Consider the following 22,840-nt stretch of genomic DNA (forward strand, 5'->3'; position numbering starts at 1 on the left):
AAGGTATCTACAACTCAAAAACTTCCTGTGAAAGGAGACAAGGACATACCCACAACCGCCACGACAGACATTACTGGAAGAGTTACTGGACGCAAGCATACTAGATAAAGGAAACTGTAGCGGCATGTATGACCGACTGATAGAGAGGGCCGACACCGTACTGGACGCAACAAGAAAGAAATGGGAGGAGGATCTGGGGACTGAAATAGGGTGGGGACTCTGGACAGGGTCAACACCACCTCCACCTGCGCAAGGCTCAGCGTGACGCAGCTAAAAGTGGTACATAGGGCCCACTTAATAAGAACCCGTATGAGCAGGTTCTTCCTGGAAGAGGATAGATGTGAACGGTGCCACGGAGGACCTGCCAACCACGCCCACATGTTCTGGTCTTGCCCCAGACTTGTGGGGTACTGGACAGTCTTCTTTGAGGCGATGTCCAAAGTGGTGGGGATGAGGGTGGAGCCATGCCCGAAAGTGCCAGTCTTCAGGGGTTTCAGACCAGCCAGATCTATTCCTGGGGAGGAGGGCGGATGCCCTTGCCTTTGCCTCCCTGATCGCCCACCGTAGAATAGTGTTCGGCTGGCGGTCAGCAGCACCACCCAAAGCTGCAGACTGGCTGTCCGACCTCTCGGAATCTCTCCAGATGGAGAAAATCAAATTCGCCATCCGAGGGTCAGATGACAGCTTCCACAGAACGTGGGAGCCATTCACCCAATTGTTCCAGGACCTGTTTGTGGCCAACGAACAAGCAGAAGAATAGCCAGGTAGCCAAGAATCAGGGGAAAGTAGCCAAAGCATGAGAGGGAGAGATAGACCGAGGGGGGACAGATAGAGGTTAGAGGGGGGGGACAGCTAAACCTAAGAGGAAAGAAAGGCGAACCACAGGAGGGGTGGAGAGGGGAGAGGGAAGGGACAGGGAACAAGAGAGGAGAACCAGGGAGGTGGGGGGAGGCAGAGAAATGACAACCGGAAGGAGGGCACGGGATAAGATAACAAACTTGGCATCTCCAGGAACAGAGAACAAGGAGAATACAGGTGAAAGACGGGAGGAACGGCAGAAGCGGAGGTGAGCGCGAGACGACAACGGCAGCGAGATCCATCCGGGAGAAGCAAGTGACAACACCAACGCCAAACCCATTTGAGTATTGCCCACTGTAATTGTTTCTCCGGTGTTATGGGCCAGGGTTTAGAGAACCCCAAAGTGTATCATACCTGACACACAACTTTTAATAGATTGTGGTATGGGGAGCACACTGCCCACTCTACAGGTATGGTACAGCAGAAATGGAAAAGTAATTTTTAAAGCAAAACAATGTTTATTCTATGAACTGAAGTTAACCTTTTTAAAACATAGTGAACATCTTAGCAACCATCAATTCAAATATAATCCCCAAAGAATACAACACTAAGTAATCTTTAAGCTTTCCTTTTTAACATCCATACGACTTAAAACACCTTTTACCAGAAGCACATCAGGTTAAAGTCACTACTGTTATTAGTTTTAAATCACCAGGATCGATTTACAGTCTTTAGATTAGAGAGAGAGATTCATACACCTTCTGGCTGTGACTGCAGCTATCCAGCTCTGAAAACAAAACTAAAATGCACCCTGCAGCAAACAGCCTAAAATGAAAGCAAAAAGCTGACAGACAACCCAGCTCCACCCACTCTCTTACATCACTGTAGTGGTAAACACCCATTTCTTAAAGGTACTCTCACAACAGATATTTATATACACACCCATTTACAAACACCCATTTCTTAAAGGTACTCTCACATGACACCGGCACCCAATTGTAGATCTACCTCCCCAGTCTCCCCCGCCCCCCCCCCCCACCCCCACCCCCACAAACAGTCGCCTACTTGACAACACAAAGTAATCCTTTAAGCTTTCCTTTTAACATCTTTACAACTTAAAAACAAAACCTTTAACAGAAGCACATTAGGTTTACATTCACTACTGAGAACATTTATTATTCTGAATTCACCAAACGATCAAGAGATAGTCTTTTGATGGCAGAGAGAACAGCAGTACATCTGCTTGGTCTGCCTTCAGCTCCAACACGGAAAACAAAACTAAAACACACCCTGCAGCAAACAGCCTAAAACAAAAGTAAAAAGCTGACAGACAGCCCAGCTCCACCCACTCCCTGATATCACTGCAGTAGGAAACACCCATTTCTTAAAGGTAATCTCACATGACACCTCCCCCCCCCCCAAGAAAAACAAACAAACCATTAACTTCAAGTTGGTTTCATTTTTCACTATCTTTAAGAAATGCACACAGTAAATACACTTTTTCGTTTCAAAAAACAACACACGCAAACAGGTATAATAATATAGTCCATTGTTTTTTTGTTCTTCTTCCTCCAATTGAAATCCTTCCTGATTGACCGTCATTTTGAACAAGGTCTCTGTCCAATCCGTCCATTTCTCTCCGCCTCGGCATTTCTCTTTAAAGTCAGATACTTCAGTGCTATCTGATCACAGAGTCCCTTGTAATTCTCCAACACAGGAGCATTGGTTATCACAGCTTTCAGGCAGCCAAATGCCTGTTGAAACTCCACTGTCCACTGAAATTTTCGACGTTTCTTCAGCAAGTCCATCAGTGGACACAGAGGGGAGTGGGTGCCTGGAACTCGCTACCGGAGGAGGTGGTGGAAGCAGGGACGATAGTGACATTTGGCATCTTGACAAATACATGAATAGGATGGGAATAGAGGGATACGGACCCAGGAAGTGTAGAAGATTGTAGTTTAGACGGGCAGCATGGTCGGCACGGGCTTGGAGGGCCGAAGGGCCTGTTCCTGTGCTGGACATTTCTTTGTTCTTTGGAGCAACCACGCTACAAAACCTTAGCACAAATGTTCGATTAAATCCACTCATGCCAAGAAATCAAATTATTTCCCTTTGTCTGGAGGGTATCGGAAACTCCTCAATAACTGTTGGTTCCACATCCCGTGTGACCATTCAACCCTGTCCAATTGTATGGCCAAGGAAAGTGACTTGGGCTTTTCCAAATTCACTTTTGGCTAGGTTTATCACCAAACCCACCTCCTGAAGTCGACCGAATAACTCCATCAGATGTTTTAAATGATCTGTCCATGTCTGTCGGAAAATGACCAGATCGTCGATGTATACCGCACAATTGGGTAATCCTGAAACAACTTTTGTTAGTTAACCGTTGAAATGTGACTGGTGCGCTTTTCATGCCAAATGGCGTAACTTTGAATTGTTATATACCATCTGGAGTCACAAAAGCTGAAATCTCCTTCGCCCTTTCGGATAAAGGTACCTGCCAGTAACCTTTAAGTAAATCCAGTTTGGAAATAAAAGCGGATTGTCCCACTTTCTCAATGCAATCCTCCAAATGTGGGATAGGATAAGAGTCCGTTCTTGTAACTGCATTAACCTTTCTATAGTCCACACACAACCGTTGGGTACCATCTGGTTTAGGTACCATCACTATGGGTGAGCTCCATTGGCTGCAACCCACTTCAATTATGCGATTTTTAAGCATACTCTCAAGCTCTTTGTTAACCTGTGCCAATTTTAAAGGGTTAAGTCTGTATGGATGTTGTTTGATTGGAACAGCATTTCCCACATCTACATCATGTAAAGCCATTTTAGTACTTCCCAATTTATCTCTACAAACTTGCCCACGCGATATCAATAACTCTTTCAGGTCAGTTCGTTTTTTCTCCGGAAGGTAACTCAACAATTTATCCCAACTTTTAAGAACATCCTTGTTTTCCAATTTAATTTGAGGTATGTCAAATTCACAGTAATCTGGATTTGGTTTGTCACTTTGAGTTAGAATCAATAAAACCGCCTCCTTTTCCTCTCGTTCCCTTTCAAAGTACCCTTTAAGCATATTCACATGACACACTCAGTGAGTCTTCTTTCTATTTGGTGTTTTTACCTCACTTAATTTCCTTTCAATCTGATAAGGACCACAAAACCTTGCTTTAAAAGGGTCACCTACCACTGGTAACAATATTAAAACTTTATCTCAACTGGCAAAACTACGAACTTTGGATTTCTTGTCCGCGACCCGTTTCATCACATTTTGTGCAACTTTCAAATGTTGTCTAGCCAATTCACCGGCTCTATTTAATCGTTCCCTAAAATTTGACACGTAATCCAATAATATAAGTTCTGATTTCTCACTCACCAATTTTTCCTTAATCAATTTAAGTGGTCCTCTTACCTCATGATCAAACATTAGTTCAAAAGGACTAAATTTTGAGTCATTAGGTGCATCCCTAATTGCAAACAGTACGAATGGATTTCCTTTATCCCAATCCTCTGGATAATCTTGACAATAAGCCCTCAACATTGTCTTTAATATCTGATGCCACCTTTCTAACGCTCCCTGCGATTCTGGATGGTACGCAGTTGATTTAAATTGTTTTATTCCTAAGCTATCCATAACTTCTTTGAATAACCTGGAGGTAAAATTCGATCCTTGATCCGATTGTATTTCTGTGAGTAGTCCACATCTAGTAAAGAATTTAAGTAATTTCTCCACAATCTTTTTAGCTGTAATATTACGCACTGGAATGGCCTCTGGAAACCTAGTAGACACATCCATTATAGCCAAAAGATATTGATTCCCACTTTTCGTTTTAGGAAGCGGTCCTACGCAATCAATTAGGACCCTTGTAAAAGGTTCCTCAAATGCTGGAATGGGTATTAAGGGCGCTGGTTTTATCACTGCTTGAGGTTTCCCTATCACTTGACATGTGTGATTGACAAAATTTAACTACATCTTTGTGTAGTCCAGGCTAATAACAATGTTTTTGGATTTTAGCTTGAGTTTTCCTTATTCCCAAATGACCTCCCACTGGTACCTCATGTGCAACTCACAACACCTTCTTTCTATACCCTACCGACAATACTACTTGATGAACCTCTGCTCACTTTTCATCCGCCTGCATATGTAAAAGTCTCCATTTTCTCATCAAGACATTACTTTTACAGTAATCACGCTCTGGTATACACTCAAGATTCCTCTTCCGCGTATGCTTTCTGATACATCTGTTTTATTTCGACTTCTTTCTGTTGTAACTCCACCAATTTTCCTGAACTAAAAATATCCACCTCATCCTCCACCTGTTCTTGTTCTTTTTCAACCATGTGATCAAAAATAGTTTCTGATAATTGCACTTCAACTTCATCCTCACTCCTTATTTCTCCTCTTGTCTTAACCTGTGACTTTGCGACCTTGTTACTACACAATCCGGAAAAATCCCAGGATATTCGTCCTTCAACACTTCCGTTGTCTGATTTTCCACTGGCTTATCAACCACAGTAGGCATCACTCCCACCTGCGATCCAGCTACATCATTACCCAAGATAAACTGTATTCCTGTACAAGATCGTTTCTCTATTACTCTTACTACGACTTCACACTTCACTGGGCTTTCCAACCTTACCTTATATAATGGAACACTACTCCTCTCACCCTGAATTCCACATATTACCACCTTTTCTGGCAACATACTTCCCAAACTACATAACTCCTCATCTCTTACCATTAAAGATTGACTCGCTCCCGTATCTCTTAAAATTGTGACTTTTTTACCTGCTCCTCCTGATACACATGAGTAAACTTTACCCACACAAGTAAATTCTTTAAAGAGATCTGGCATCTTCTTATCAATCACCTCTTGATCAGGCTGTACAATCTTTTGCACCTCTTTCGCTTCACTTGGGCTTTCCTTGACCACTTTAACAAACCCCACTGTCTTATCCTGTTTTACCACATCAGCCTTCCCAGTGCTTTTCTTCAACCACCAACACTGTGACTTTACATGGCCTAGTTTATTACAGTGAAAACCTTTGAAACTTTTCATTTCTTTTCCACCCTCCTGGATTTCTTTTTTAATCTGAGGTACACTCTCCTTATTATCTCCCATCAGATCACCTTTACCACTTGAGTATTTCTCATGTCCCCAGTTTCTATCCCTCACAGGCTGAAACTGATGTTGGAAACCAAGCTTTGATTTCTGAACTAATTCATAATCATCTGCCATTTCTGCTGCTACTCTCTGCTCTTCCACATGAATTCCCACTACATCAGGAATTGAATTTTTAAACTCCTCCAAAAGTATAATTTCTCCGAGAGCTTCATACGTTTGCTCTATTTTCAAAGACCTTATCCACTTATCAAAGTTATTCTGTTTGATCCTTTCAAACTCCATGTATGTTTGACCAAATTCTTTCCTTAAATTTCTAAACCTTTGTCTGTAGGCTTCAGGCACCAGTTCATATGCAGCTAAGATGGATTTTTTCACCTCTTCATACGTCTCAGATACCTCCTCCGGTAGTGATGCAAACACTTCACTAGCCCTACCTACCAGCTTTGTTTGAATCAGTAATACCCACATGTCCTGTGGCCATTTCATTTGTTTAACCACCTTCTCAAGTGAAATGAAAAAGGCTTCTACCTCCTTCTCATCAAATCTTGGCAATGCTTGGACATATTTAAATAGATTCCCACCAAGCCTTCAACTATGACGCTCTTTCTCACTATCATCATCACTATCAACCAACAGTACGTTTCCCTTTACATCTGCCAATTTTAACAGACTGTCATGTTTCATGGCCATTTTCTGAAGTTCAAACTCGCTCTCTTTATCTTTTTCCCTGATCTGTATCTCTCTTTCTCTTTCTTTTTGTTCTGCTTGGGTTATTCTTTGTTTTCATTTCTTCTCTCTTTTTCCTCTCTCTCTCTTTCTTTTACCTCTCTCGCTCTCTTTCTTTTTCCTCTCTCTCTCTTATATATTCAAGCTGCTTTAATTCTTTCTCATGTTCCATTTGTTTAATTTGCAACTGAATTTTTGCTATTTCCAATGAGGCAAACTGTATCTCAGGCAATTTTAAATGCTTAGCCACCGCCGTAATGACCTCCATTTTTCGCATTTTGTCAGGTAATGTTAACTGCAATGTTTTTGCCAAATATAACAGACTGCTTTTAGTCTCGGTTTGTAAGGTACTACATGTGACCGTCGCCACCCCCAAAAACTTCTGACCCTCTGAAAGAGGCATTGTCCACAACACACTCCCCACTTAAACTAAAATTCCACACCTGATAAGCAACCACAATATGCTCACCCCTCACTGTCTTTAAGTTCACTAAGCCAATCCAATAGATAGACTTTTATTCCCCTCGATCCCCCAATTTGTTATGGGCCAGGGGTTAGAGAACCCCAAAGTGCATCATGGAGTTCACCTGACCCACAACTTTTAATAGATTGTGGTATGGGGAGCACACAGCCCAGTCTACAGGTGTGCTGCAGCAGAAATGGAAAAGTAATTTTTAAAGCAAAACAATCTCTATTCGATGAAGTCAAGTTAACCTTTTTAAAACATACAGTGAACATCTTAGCAACCATCAATTCAAATACAACCCCCAAAGAATACAACTAAACCTTTAAGCTTTCCTTTTTAACATCCATACGACTTAAAACACCTTTTACCAGAAGCGCATCAGGTTAAAGTCACTACTGTTATTAGTTTTAAATCACCAGGATCGATTTACAGTCTTTAGATTAGAGAGAGAGATTCATACACCTTCTGGCTGTGACTGCAGCTATCCAGCTCTGAAAACGAAACTAAAACGCACCCTGCAGCAAACAGCCTAAAACGAAAGTAAAAAGCTGACAGACATCCCAGCTCTACCCACTCTCTGACATCACTGCAGTAGTAAACACCCATTTCTTAAAGGTACTCTCACTACAGATATTTATATACACACCCATTTATAAATACCCATTTCTTAAAGGTACCCTCACCTGACACCGGCACCCAAATGTATATTTACCACCCCAGTCTCCCCCCCCCCCCCCCCCCCACCCCTCAAGCAGTTTCCTACTTGTGTTGTAAATAATTTTGCCAGTTGTACAGATTTGCTGCTGTTGAGCTGGTGCACAATACCCTACCAGTTATTCTATTTTATATTATTACTTTTTTTTTGTTAGGTTTGGGTGTGCCCTTCTCTTCTATATATGTATATGTACTTCTTATTCTCTGTATATAATGGTAAATATACTTTGTTCAAAAACCCAATAAAACATTTATTAAAATTTTTTTTTATAGCCAGCTTCATAAATTTGAAATAATTATGCCAGTTTACAAGGTAGTTGTTCCAACTGTATGGAGAATTGGAATTTAAAACCAGGTTTAAACTGTACAAAGATAAAGAGCTGTGTTCGGCAGTTCAATGGAACAACAAAATGTTGTCCCATATATTTATGAGTTTTATCTTCAATTCTTTGCTCTTCCATATCAGTTACATTGTGGGGATGCATTAGAAAAAACAAAAGCAGAGAGAATGGCCTGTAGAAAGCACCATGGAGAAGTTTAAGAACAAGATCAGCAGTCAACTTTAGTTTGCTAAGTGGTCTAGGAAAAAAAATAAGAGGGGAAAAAATAGCTTTCCCCTAACACAAGCAAAAAAGGTACTTTTCTAAAATTAACCTCTGGTTTGGAAGCTCAGAATTTCTTGAATTGAGAAAACAAAATGAAGTTGCCAACATTGAAAAGTGAAAGAGAAGTCAGGCAAATCAGGAAGCGATGACACAAACACATCAGAGATTGGGGAGAAGAGCACAAAAGATGGGGATCAGGATTTTCTGTGCAACCTGCTGCGTATTTTGTGGAGGTGGCCCGTCACTGGTCATCTTCTGGCCATGTCGTTGTCAACGGAATTTCCCGTTGAATGCACCCCTCACCGTCAGAGAACCCAGTGGGGGTGCATCATCGGTAAGACCAGAAGATCCCGCCAGAATGGCTGGAAAATTCTGGCCGGTGTATTTGGAACTTAGAAGAGGACAAAATTCAGGGAAGCACAAACTACAGCACTGATAAAACAGAAAATAAAGATTCTGACAGATCAGGATGCTGGAGCAGGAAATAAGGTTCACACATCAGATGACAGGTGTTGTAGAAATATTGTGATCTATTTTCTTTAAGTTCTATTCTGAACACAAATTAAAAGATGAAGATGCATGCTCTCCTATTTTGAGAAAAATAGCTTTCAGTGAATTCTCCATTTCATTCCGATGCATCTTGTAAAGAATCCTTTGGAAAGGGACTTCACTTTGGCAGCAAAGACTAATTCAGTAAATTTCACCCCTCCATCCTAACTTTTATGTCAACCAAATTCAACTTACCTCTGATCTACTGTACTGTTACATTATGCTACACACAAAAATTGCACAAGCAGACAGCGTTTTAACAGACACGTCAAACTAATAACTCACTTTTTCTAGTGATTAACTTGAAATAATATTTCACTGAATTCATATTCCACCCTCCATACTACATAAACAAAATGCATCACTTCATAGAATACTTGTGTTACATCTTTTGTAGCATATTTACACCTGCGGCACTCTGGCTGTTTCGTGCCAATCACTGATCCCAATATGTACTTCTAAACATGACAGATTTTTTTAAAATTTGCTTTCTAAAATGCAAGCCATGAATTTGAACTTTATAAACAATTTAGATAAATAAGCAAGAACGCCACCCACACAGCAATTCAGTTATATTACTGTAATTGAATTACTATAATGATACACAGCTATTACCTGTAATTAAACAAATTGCCTACACCAACTCCCCAACTAAATTTAATGTATGATTTGAGCTTCTACTGCCTATAATTCTGAATTGAATTCTTATAATCAATTTTAATAAATTAACACTAATTTACTTTGAATACCAATAACTAAATGATGTTAGAAACTGACAAAGGAAAAGGGTATATGTACAATGAAACTACCAGTTTAGGTCTCATAGTAGTAGTTATTTCAACCAGACAGGATTCTGCAGTGCTTAACAGTTCTATTTAAGATTGGTCTCCATGCATGTCTGAACACAGGAATATGTGGAGCAGATTGGGAAAATGTCAATGTTTAGAGATAGGGAGACATTTCTGCATAACCATGTTGTAAATGTGGTGTTTGTGCCTCTGCCACCCTTCAAGAGTGAGCTTCAGGTCCCTACCACCCCCTTGGATGTAAAAAAATGTTTCTTCATTAACTCCACAGTCCCTCTATTACTTCAAATCTCCCGATATTTGACCCCAACTGCAAAGGAAATAGGCAGTTTCTATTTCGGACCCTCCATTTTATGCAACTCGATGAAGTCACCCCTCAGCCTCCACTGTTCGGAGGACAACAACTCCAGCATATCCAATCCTACACGAAAACTAGCAGCTAAAAAGAAAAAGGTTTGAAAGTTTTTTGCAATAAGGAATGATGTAATTATAACACTTATGATCTGTTGTGTATACTTCTAGGCCACTTCAAATAGGTGGAATTATTCGACTTCAAGTGGGTAGAGACATTAGTTTTCTCTTTGTTTGCCTTTTATTGCCATCAAGTCTGTGGATCAAGTATTTGTATAAAATCACCCAAATTACCTCAGCATTCAATGCAGTTAGTACATGCAATACAATATGAAGTCTATATTAACAACATGATCGTGTTGGATCAAGTACATGTGAAGAAAAGCAAAGAATAATGACAGTGCTTTGCCAACTATTTTCCAATCTGGCCCCATTTTAATTCACCACCACTGTCAAGGGCAATTAGGATGAGCCTGCTGGCAAAGTTCACATCCCATAAACAAATACATATTTTTAAAAAACCCTTAAAATTAATATGATTCCAGACACTAGCAAAAGCAAAACAGCAACATAGCAGTTAAAACTTTATATTCCCATAGCCCTGTACCGATACCCTTCCTCCACACTCACCTCTATACTCATCCTCTCTTGTCACTCACTCAGATGTTCCCTCCCTCCCTATCCCACCTAGATTTCTCCACCATATCGAACATTCAGCTCCTCATCGCTGTCCCGTCAGGGTTCCTTCATGGCTGGCGCCATGTGGATCTGCAACTCGGTTCCCTAGGGGATAAGAGCTCAAGTCCCAAGGGCCCAGACAGGCCCAGAGGGTCAGGAACAGCTGTCTCTTCCATTACTGCACGCTTGGGTAGTGCTGGGTCCCAAAGAGGCTGTGCCAGTCAAATCAGTGACTGTTGCCAAGGACAGGATGTGGCTGAGACCATGACCAACTAGAATCTCCCTCTTGGACTAGGGCTTGAGCCTGAAGCCAAGCGGCAGGTTGTGCATGGGTCAGGATCTGACTTCGAGCGGGAGACTGTAATCGGGTCTGGGTTTGAAGTTTCACTTGTACATGCTGAAGTTTTACATTATTTTTCACCTTCATATTTTTTATATTTCTCAGAATTAATTTTTCAACTACGTTCCCAGATACATAATTTACTTAAATCCCATTATCAATAAGCTGCTGTATTGGCACATACCACTGCTCTTTGTTTTTCTCAAGTCATCAGCACATTTTTAAGGTACTTTCAGGATCCATTGTTTGGATCTTTGGCCCTCACAGGGGTCAGGATAAGAGGCAGACAGGGCCAAACTTAGCCCTGATGGCTAATGTGCTCCACCCTACCTCTGGTCCATTTTAATGGAGGTGAGATTGAGTCCCGCAGCCGAAGAGGTTTGTTACGAATCTAATCAAGTCCAGCTAAAGGAGTGACTTCCAGTTTTCCACATTGACAGGGGCCAGTTTATGTGCCTTGAGGCAGGCATCTGGTAGCAGCCAGCATTACTGTAGGAAGACTTCAGAGACTCCCTACCTGTCTGGGTGTTGCAGCAGCTGCAAGCACACACCCCACCCACAGTGGTGGCCTTGCTGCTGAATCCATTTTAGTCAAGACATAGAAAGTGAGACTGAGTGCACCTTTATGTTGCAGCAAATTCCTGGTTACTTCTCTTCCATTGCAGCCTGCTGTTCCTCTCACGTTGGAAGTTTCTGATTGGCCCTCAAAGTTTCAAGAGTCTGCACACCTCCATTTAATGGAGTGAACCTGTCCTCAGATTTTAGTAACTGTTCCCCCTGGGGTTGAGGGGGTTGAGTGACCCAGAAATAATCAAAACTTCTGTTCCTGCCCAGAGGGAAAGCCCAGCCCCACATTAATTTAGGTAGATGAGTGAACCTTGGGGAACTTCCCATAGCTTTTTTATCCTCCATTTTGGTGTCACAGGTCTGAGGAGAACTCTTACTTTATCTATTTTTAACCAATTGCTTGTTCAGCCTATATTCTTCTTTAACTTTATGTGGCTTTCAATTTAAATAGAAGCCTTTCACATGGCATGTACAAAAATGTTTTTTGAATGTCTAAATACATTATTCATGATGATTATCCACTTGCAACATCCTCAAATAAATTGAAATGATTTTCCAAGCACAACCTAACTCATCTAACCCTGTTGCTGGCAGTTTCCTATACTTGTTAACTAAAACCAGTCTATTTCAGTTTATTAACAGAAGAGACATGTCAAATTGTAAATCAAAGATAAAATGCGGTGGGAGTGTGAGGAGAATTAAACAGGATGAATAATATTCTTTAATTTTCCATCAAATTTGCCCTTTCTTCCTTTTTTTTAATAAATAAACATTTTATTGAGGTATTTTTGGTATTGTAACAACAACAAAATAAACAATTTACATGGAACTATAAACATAGTGCAAAAGCCGTCTCCCTTCCTTACAGGTCCCACCTTTATTAACCCCCTACTCGAAGGTAAACTAACCTCCCCTCCCCCCTCCTGCTGACAATTAATTTTCCGCGAAGAAGTCGACGAACGGTTGCCACCTCCGGGGCGAACCCTAACAGTGACCCTCTCAAGGCGAACTTGATTTTCTCCAAACAGAGAAAGCCAAGTCTCCGACTTCGGGGGGCTTTGAGTCCCTCCAAGCTAATAGTATCCGTCTCCGGGCTACCAGGGAAGCAAAGTCCAGAATGTCTGCCTCTTTCTCCTCCTGGATTCCCGGGTCTTCCGACATCCCGAAAATCGCCACCTCTGGACTCAGGGCCACCCTTGTTTTTAACACCATGGACATGATATCTGCAAACCCCTGCCAAAATCCCTAAGCTTCGGACATGTCCAGAACATGTGGACATGGTTCGCTGGTCCTTTTGCACATTTTGCACACCTGTCTTCCACCCCAAAGAATCTGCTAATCCGGGCCACTGTCATGTGAGCCTGATGAACGACCATGAATTGTATCAGGCTGAGCCTGGCACATGTTGCGGACGCGTTGACTCTACTCAACGCGTCCGCCATAGACCATCCTCTATCTCTCCTCCCAGCTCCTCCTCCCACTTGTGTTTCAGCTCCTCGGTCTGCGGCCCTTTCTTCCTTTGATGGAAGAGTTTTGATTGTGTATGGCAATCTAGGTATCTCCAGCTAAGACCAAATAATTCACATTGTGAGCGATGTCAAGAGCATGCCAGCACATTGACTTGCAGATGTGACAAGTTCAGGCAGTATGCACACATGCACAGTTCTCAGAGTCCATACTGAAAAGGGACTTTGATCTGAGCTGTGGACTGTACACATGTACACCTTTTAACAACATAATCATGTGTTTGGTATATCTACCAATAATTTATTTGTTTTTAAACTTAAAAGTTTTTTTTATTCTTTGGGAAACATACAATGGATCAAATAATATGTACTATTTAATCATTGGGCAAGCAACAACTAATGAAATCCATTGCTTTGCTCAATCTGTTGATTTTTTGCAAAGCTGTGGGAAATAAAGCCTGCATTGAAGACAAATAGACAAATCTCTGTCAAATTATTTACTCAGGGAAAAATACATGCTAACAAAGAACAATTATCAATCTAGAAATTCCAATGTAATTGCAAAACGTAGAGAATTTGAAAACTCCAGGTATTTTGCAGATTACAACATCCAGCGAAAGTGTGACATTGATCATTGGAAGAGACAAATTCTCATTTTGTATTCAACTGCAATAGGTCTATGTAAAAACAAATCCTTTGTTAAAGCACAAAAATTCCTAATAATTCCTGTGCTAGTCATCAAATACCCTTTAATTTACATGTATAATGCATAATTTACAACTAGGTATAAATTTGCAACCTTTTCACATTAAGTTTCATTAAACTAAGTACTAGTATTGAAAAAATGAAAACAAATTCACCGTTGGCTGGGTTGTTTATACGGTAAAAACCAATGAAAGTGAATTAGAATCAGATTGAGATCCCAGAAATCTTTATCAAGCATATAGATGTGTCAGTTTCTACAACCTAAAATTAGATTTTTTAAATCAGAAAGGTAAGTGATCAGCACCCTTTTCAAATCCAATTAGAAGAACTATCAACCTCAAAATCCATGTGTTTACTTTCGGTCTGCATTGCATTTGTGATGTAATGGCAAGAACTGTAAGCTGAATTGGAGGAATTGGTTTGGGAGTAAGGAGGATGGAGGCAGGAAAATAAATTACTGAAGTCAGCAGCTTGAAATAGCTCAACGCAGCAGATACAAAGAAAGCTTATTCAATCTTGCATTTCAACTGTGTATACTAATTCAGTTGCCTTACAGTGCTAAGCTGTAATTCCTCCTCGTCAGTTGCTCCAATGAAGTTAATAGCACTCAGTGATTGAAACAAAAGAGGAAAAACAAACCCACTGTCAAGGTTAATCATAATTCTTTGCAGTGCTTAGGTTCCAAAAGGTCTACTGAGGGCAAGATCCCTCACTCAAGATTTGTTCCTATTCAAAATACAAAGATATCTATGGTATCTGTCGCACATTTGTCCTAAAATCGATTGCATGTTTTTTCCCCTCATCACCTTTTTCCAGTTCAATGTAGAGTGATAGCAGTTTTAAAGCAGATTATTCAGATCACAAGTTACAAATGCAACTCCACCTCTATAATGGTCAACTTGAAATTTTGCTATAGGACTTTGAATTAACTGAATGGAAGCAGGTTATTTCAGAGGATTTTCAAGGAATGTGCTCCTTTGGCAATCACAGGACTTGCAAAGAGACATTTAATATTTCATATCAGTGATAGTTATCAAATCCTGACACCTGTATATTGCTTTTTTAATTAGCAGACTTTTAAAAAGTACATTATGTACATATCCCAAACCTTCTTAATTTCTTTTTTAAAGACATTCGACACGTGTTTCAAACATGCATATTTCTAATAAGTGTTTTGCTGATACGTATTTTGAAAATTAAATTTAATCAGAAGTCAAAAGTCAAACTTACTGTACTCTCTGACCAGACAGAATTCCAAAGTGCTCTGACTTTCTAAGGTACGATCTAAATCTACAGCTACGTTAGGTTCATTTTGCTTCTCAAGCCGATACTGATGCCCTGGAACGAAAAAAAGGCCAGCAAATAATGTGAATGAGAAAATTTCATACTAATTGTGCAGAAATCGTAGTTAAAACAATTAAAAAAATTAGGGTGTATATCCTCTTCCCAATCCTAATGCAAAAAGTGCCGTAAGCCGATTACATTGGCCTGAATTCTCTGGCCTTTGGGATTCTCTGTTCCTGCTGGCAGCACAACCCCGCCGGCAGATTTCCTGGCGGCATGGGTTAGTTTCAATGGGAAATCCCATTGACAAGTGGCGGGAGTAGAGAATCCCACCACCGAGAAACATGTGGTTGGGGGACCAGAGAATCCAGCCCATTGTATCAAGCATTTTTTTACTAAAACCAATGGGAATTTCAACATTGCGGTCCAGACCTAAAAAAGTAAAATTTCTCCTTGTACTAAGTTAAACTCAGCAGAAAACGTCAGCACAAATTGGCATTTCTGCTGTTATTTAGTAATTTACAGGAGTCCGCAGATACCAGATTTAAGTTTATGTGGAATTTCTCTCATGTCTCCCACCTTAAATGTAAAAGCAGATTCTCCAACTACAGGAAAATGTGGCTTTGCATGTTACAATTCTAATCAAAATTCTTGTTCACTTCCTCCTCCAATTTATTGACCTGACCCATTTTTGTGTATAATTTATTAGCTGTTTACTTGCTCATGTATTGTGCAATCATCTATAACAAGGACATACCAAGCTCAAATTTAACATTTTATCTTGTTCCCTCAAAATGAAGCCGTCTTTCTGCATCAACTTACTCCCTCTCTCCAGTAGCCTTTTAAAAATAAAACAAAATGAGCGCAAATTCCATTGCAAGTATGTTTTTTAATCACAGAACATTTATTGTTCAGATTTTTATTTTATGTTGAGCAGAGGTGGTAAATACACAAAATATCTCTGATAGGAGAGTCCAGAGCAAGATGGCATAATGTTAAAATTCAAGCTCGGGAATTTGGGACTGCAATCTGGAATCATTTTTTCATACAGGGTTATGTAAATCTGCTACCCACTCCCTTATGCTGAATAAATATTTTAAGATTTAAGATTCATAGATTTTTCTATGTTCTATGGTTCCACATGACAGTTGTCCTTTAGTAGTGACCACATGTGAACTTAAGCATTGGATTGCAGGGGCATATGCGCTTTTGCAGCAATAGGGTGCTGAATAGTGATCAGAGACATGATTGTTGATGAGTTTTTCTCATCCCTAACTCAAAACACAAAAGTATATTCATGTGTTTATATCACAAATCAATTAGGACCTAGCATCTTGACTGGCAGCCTGAATGGTTTAGCTGCTTAATACCCAAACCGACTAAGTCACTACAGTCTTCTGGTGTCTTGTGAAAATGAAGTACAATTCAGATTACAATCTAACAATACAAGATTTGTAAATTAAGATATAAGCATTTGGTTATAATGGATCTGTAAGGCATCCAAGTACTCCTGTAACGGCACATACCCAGTGGTTAGCACTGCTGCCTCACAGTGCCAGAGGTTCAATTCCGGTCTTGGGTGTCTGTAGAGTTTATATTTTCTACCCATGTCTGCATGGATTTCTTCCAGGTGCTCCGGTTTCCTTCCACAGTCCAAAGATGTGTAGGTTAGGTGGATTGGCCACGCTAAATTACCTGAATGTCCAAAGATGTGCAGGTTTTGTGGGGTTATGGGGATAGGGCGAGTGAATGGGCCTATGTAGGGTGCTCGTTCAGAGGGTTGATGCCGGCTCGATGGGCCTATCTCACAAGAAACGGGGAGCACAGATGGAGGCATGCTGAGAGTGGGTGCTGACAGCAGTATGAAGATCGTCAGAAATAAACCCACAATTATCAAGGTGGGCATTGGGCATCAGATGAGTTCAGCTTTATTCAATGGAGGGGAGTGTTTCATATTTAAACACCAATACTTCAACTCAAAGAAATAGTTGTTTTCCTTTAAGTATCATTAAACCACTCTTCACATGAAGCACTTTCATATTATGTTTACATATCATAATATAGTTTTGGGGGGTGGGAGACCCTGATTATGAATCCATTTAAAAAAGAGGGTCCTTCAACCAAATAAATTAAATAATTAGTAGTGAAATGTGTCACTAGGCTTTAGATAAACAGGTGGCAAGCATCACTTAGAAAACATTGAAACCGTTAACCTGTTAGAAAGGTTTGATAGTAACAAATTGAGTCTGTAAGTAGTGCAATTGATAAGAACAATTGTATTTTCTCTCTTGGCACTTGGATTTGAAACTAGTGTATCCCAGATGAGATGAAAATGTCTGGTCTCTGATTCTACAAGGGCAAAATCAGTTTCCCAATCCCAACATAGTTTCAGTGAGCAGAAATCCAAGTGACATAATAATCTAATAATCTTTTATTAGTGTCACATTAACACTGTAATGAAGTTACTGTGAAAATCCCAGAGTCGCCACACTCCGTCACTTGTTCGGGTACATTGAGGGAGAATTCAGAATGTCCAATTCATCTAACAAGCACATCTTTCGGGACTTGTGGGAGTTAACCAGACCACCCGGAGGAAACCCACGCAGACACGGGGAGAAAGTGCAGACTCCGCACAGACAGTGACCCAAGCCAGGAATCAAATCTGGTGCTGTGAAGCAACAGTGCTAACCTCTGTGCTACCATGCCACCTAAAAAATGCAACCTTACTCATAAGCTATGAAGATGCTGGAATGAGAAGTAAAAAGAAGGAATTAGTGCAGAAGTGAGTGATTGTTGTGCAGCTAAGATTAAAGTGCATTCTTGGCATAACGTGAAGTAAGCTTTACTCTGCAGCTATGCTCTCCTATTTGACATTGATAATGGTGCCAGGCTGAAAAACAACTTCCAATCTCCAGCATATTAATATTAGCATAAATATCACCTCAGAATAAAAATTCAAGAAAAATGAAAAAATTAATATCCCTCGCCACATGCTCTGTGCTATATGACACTTTTGATTTTTACAATCCAATGTTGGAAGAGAATGCTTCTTTAAAGGTCAGCAAACTTTTCTGCACTGATTTAGAGCTAGTTGCTCTAAAGTCAAATAGATTTAAACTGTCATTTCCCAAGTGCCATTTATTTTGGCGAGCTCTATTGATTGTTTTTTTTATTTTCAACATGCAGAAAATGTAGCTATTTCTAAATAATAATGCCTTATCTATTACAACTCCCCCCATCTATGAAAAACACACATGAAAGAAAACCTTCAAATGTGCTTATTCAGTGATTCAGAAAGCATTTCTGAATGATTTTATAACATGATCGCAAACTATTTCTGATAGGAGCATTCTTCTTCAATTTCAGTATATTTTTGAAGTATTAAACGCAAAATATTTTATACTGGAATAATCTACCATTTTTAATTATTAAATTAGCCAAATATGACCACCTCTGCCCCATTGATGTGTAGTGTAACAACGCTGCTTTAATCTTTGATGGCTACAGTAACACTAGCTGTCTTTGTAAATCAATATAAATTCTGAAAAGTGACAGATCATAATCTGTAAGACACTTTAAGATATTACATGTCAACTGGGGGTTTTACCATACGAGACAGCAGGCACATTATTGCAATTGTAAAAAAAAAACCTGTGTATGCATAAACATGCTATAGCATGGAACAAACAGTGTGTAAGTGCAGAAAATAAAAATAAAAATTCACACAGGCCAATGCAATGCCTGTCCTTTGGAAATTTATCGGCTCTAAATTACTGCAAAGATCTTGCTTGAAACAGAACAATGGTGACTGGTTATGGTTATGTATGATTACTGGACACATTTAACATAATAAGAATACACACATGTTGAGCTGCAAATTAACTAAAGTCACATTTTCTTTCCCTTCTCCTTTATCGCATGTAAAGCATCTTTTCCAGCAGCACTCAGATTCAACATTTTGAATACCTTACAAAATGGGAAATGCTGCTGCTTGCACCAGTTTTGTACCTTCTGTTTGAGTGTACAGTTTAGGTGACTCTCCACGTAGGGAAAAGACAGAGGTTATATCTTAACAAACTTCACTAAAGAAAATTCTGAAAACATTTTGGAAACAGAACCAATCAATTCTAATTTCTAAACTTTCACTTTCAGTCAACAACAGAAAAAGGTCCCTTCCAACTTCTATCTTCACCACAAAGTGTTGTTATCTTGTGGTGGTGTCAGGAGCTTTATCTCTCTTTCAACTGACAACACAGACAATTCAGTGAAAATTGGAAAAGAATCCCACTTCAGTTGAGTAAATAAATAATCAATACTCATCTAAATGTAAATGAGAAACTAGCCCCTTCTGATAACAAGACGCTGATCAAAGATCCAATTTTCTCCAGACAGTTGGATGCAACCAAATCACCATCATCCACTCTTAAACTAATGGATAAAAATCGTACTTAACTGAGCAGATCACCAGAGATCAACGAAGTTTCAGGTTTTGCCCACTTCACATTTCACTAGGTTGGCTATCACTCACTTTACAAACCCTTTTGACCAGTTTTTTCCTGTTTGAACCATTGAAATCAGCTCCAGTCTTCTTGTGAATGCGTTAAAAATATTACTTACTATAGCCAAAGCTGTAAATGATAATTCTGAAAGTGCTCTCTAACATAAGTAAACATCTCAGTAAATACAAACTGTTAAATCACATCCTTTATGGAAAATGGCTGGAAACAAAGTGTCAAATTTGAGTTGATTTCAATTCCAATATTCGTGTTTCAGGAGTCTAATATTAAATTCAAGGAACCAACAAGGCCAAAATGCTGTGAGTCACTATGGCTAAAATAATGTCCTGCTGTTACATGCCGTTAACATAGTTTGTAAATATGATGTAACACGGTATTCACAACAAAGGATACAGCTGAGGGTTGTCCTTCAATTGCTGAGAGACACATCTCATAGCATTTCAATGTCAATGGCCGGCAGAACAAAAAACAGCTCTGAGATCAATCAGTGGCCCTGTTTCATTAAGAAACACAGAAATCAACTCATACAATTGAAATCAGAGTTTGTGCTGTCTCAGACAGCTGCTCTTGGACCCATGAACAGTCTGATGCTGGATGCTGAGCGGGAAGCATGGTCCTCTCCTCGACATTAGTAATATTCTACCAGCAGAAGTACAATGAACCTGCTGCTTATGAGACATGAAATTAACTCTAAAACCTTGAGCAAACACTCCAGTTTGCACCGCTCTGATTCTTTGATTTCCCATACCACCATCCTCCCAATCTTGCTACAAGACCAAGCAAATGGTTCAAATTGTGGATTTTTACTGACTCATGTTCTTTATTAAAAATAAATTGAGTAACCAATTCTTTCTTTTCCAATTAAGGGGCAATTTAGCTACACTATCATGGATATCTTTGGGCTTGTGGGGTAGGGACCTACACAAACACAGAGAGAATGTGCAAACTCCACACGGGCAGTGACCCGGGGCCGGGATCGAACCTGGGTCTTTGGCGGTGTGTAGTAGTGCTAACCACTGTGCCACCCTTATTGACTCATGTTCACTGAAAAAAAATTAGATAAGCTCAAGATTTAAATGCCTGAGTATTGCTGAAAAAAGAAACACTCTGTTGAACCATTTCATCTTGTACTCATCAGGACAGCCACAAGAACCTCAAAATTTCAAAGGGGGGCATGATACAATTAGCCAGTCATTCAGATGTGTGGGCTACGTGCCTGCATTGAGCTTCTCTACCACATTGCTCATTTTTTTTTTAAAAATTAGAATATCCAATTCTTTTTTCCCTAATTAAGGGGCAATTTAGTGTGGCCAATCCACCTACCCTGTGCATCTTTGGGTTGTGAGACCCACGCAGAAACGGGGAGAAAGTGCCAGGATTGAACCCAGGTCCACGGCGCCGTGAGGCAGCAGTGCTAACCATTTTGTGACCGCGCCACCCATTACATTACTCATTTGTGTTGTCGGGAGAATGGCTTCATGGCAGCATCCTGTGAGTGAAAAGCAGCACTTGTGTTGACACTGCATAGTAGCAGCGTGAAACGGCTAGCTTCACCTGTTGCCCACATTTTACAGGCACTTTATCCTTCCAGATAAGAGGGAGACTGGGCACTTCAGGTCTAAAAGTGGCAGCCTTAGGCCAATTCATGAGAATGCACAATATACAGCGAACAATGATCTGACAGGGGTAGCCATTACCCAGCAGGATAGTTTTGATGCACCCTATTTCAGAGTCAAGCCTGCATGGCGAGCGAGTAGTTTGGGACCTATTTACAAGATTGCTCAGGAAACCAACACAGATATTCACCTTTGAAATGGAACAGTCTAACAAGCTCCCTTTTCTCGACATGCCAGTTGAGAAATCTGTGAATATGTTCTCCACTACAAGCCTACCTTCACTCGTCAATTTCAGTTCCGGTATAATGCCAGGTATATAGGCCGCACATCTCAAAAACAGCTGCATTGTATCAAGCAACATGTCCTTTTGGCTGATCGCAATAGGCAGGGTACTGATCATACTCAACCAACTTATACTTGCAAAACAACATAACGTCTAATGTTAGAAGTGATCCTGCGATTGGGCAGTATTTGCTAAACAACCTAGAGTGTGTCAAGAATTACGCCGCTAACCAACTTAAAATCGTCAGGCTTGCAGTGCCGCAAACTAATACTTGCTAGAAGCTACATATATTTATATGCAGGGACCAGTCCTCTGCAGGCAAAAGGAATAGATCCAGACCTTTTTTGAATAAACAAAAGCATGGAGGCAATAGCTCCCTGGTGCATTCACCATGGGAACATCTTGACCACTCAGAGCCAACTTGCCAACCAATCAGCACCTCTTTTCTCATGCAGTAGAAACTGTTATTTCCTTTGAAATTTGGTTTCTGTCCTGATGAGTGCAAGATAAAAAACCTTGACAGAGTGTCTCTTTTTTCAGCAATACGCAGTTCTGTGCTACGAAACAACGATTTATATGCTTGATTTGGGCTGAGGCAGTACTTCAACATTGAAGTGAACATAATGAGCTAACCCAGAACACCAAACTGACCATTTTCACTTTAAATCCTGTTTTTGTCTCCGTTATTATATTAATCCAAATATTTCAAAACTCAATTTTCCTGGATGATTGACATTTTGTCACAAATTCCAGTGTAAATTACAAGTTTATCTAACTGGGCACCCTGGTTAAAACATCTTCAGTAGTAAATTATGAACAAAAGAACATGTATGCATTTTAATACTTATTGTTGCAATATAGTAATTAAGATAACAATCCACGACACCAAGCTTTGAGCTTCAAAATGAAGAATTATGAATTAACAATTCTCATACTGTATAATGCTCATTGTTCTAAAGTCTCTTCAGACAGCAGACAGCCCTGGAGAAACACCGCTCTAGGATGTCCCATGGTTCAAGTCCCTGTGCTGCCTGGAACCAGAAGCAGCCAAAGTGCATATCAAGAGATTCACAACTGTTTTGTAAAGAATTTTTTGCAAGGAGGCAGCATGGAGAAAGGGTCAATACATCATCTATTCAGAGTCCAAGAAATACATTACACTTCAGTTTCACAAGGTTTTGCAAAAAGAGAAGTTTGGTCAGTTTATTTTCGTTCCGATTTGCGGGAGAACCAGAATTTGCTT

General features: G+C 40.1%; 1 protein-coding gene across 7 annotated transcripts in view; it reads right to left on the reverse strand.

Annotated features, from left to right (window-relative positions):
• mapkap1 (MAPK associated protein 1) overlaps window positions 1-22,840 on the reverse strand; it is a 426,562-nt gene that overhangs the window by 104,974 nt on the left and 298,748 nt on the right. For 6 of the 7 annotated variants that reach the window (XM_072488485.1, XM_072488483.1, XM_072488481.1 and 3 more), the window contains one exon: window positions 15,128-15,235. The exons of the other annotated variant lie outside the window; for it this stretch is intronic. In XM_072488485.1, coding sequence (XP_072344586.1) covers window positions 15,128-15,235 — 108 coding nt within the window. The remainder of the gene's footprint in view (window positions 1-15,127; window positions 15,236-22,840) is intronic. 7 annotated transcript variants of the gene reach the window in all.

The sequence above is a fragment of the Scyliorhinus torazame genome, chromosome 22, assembly GCF_047496885.1.
Source record: "Scyliorhinus torazame isolate Kashiwa2021f chromosome 22, sScyTor2.1, whole genome shotgun sequence".
NCBI classification, from domain to species: Eukaryota; Metazoa; Chordata; class Chondrichthyes; order Carcharhiniformes; family Scyliorhinidae; genus Scyliorhinus; species Scyliorhinus torazame.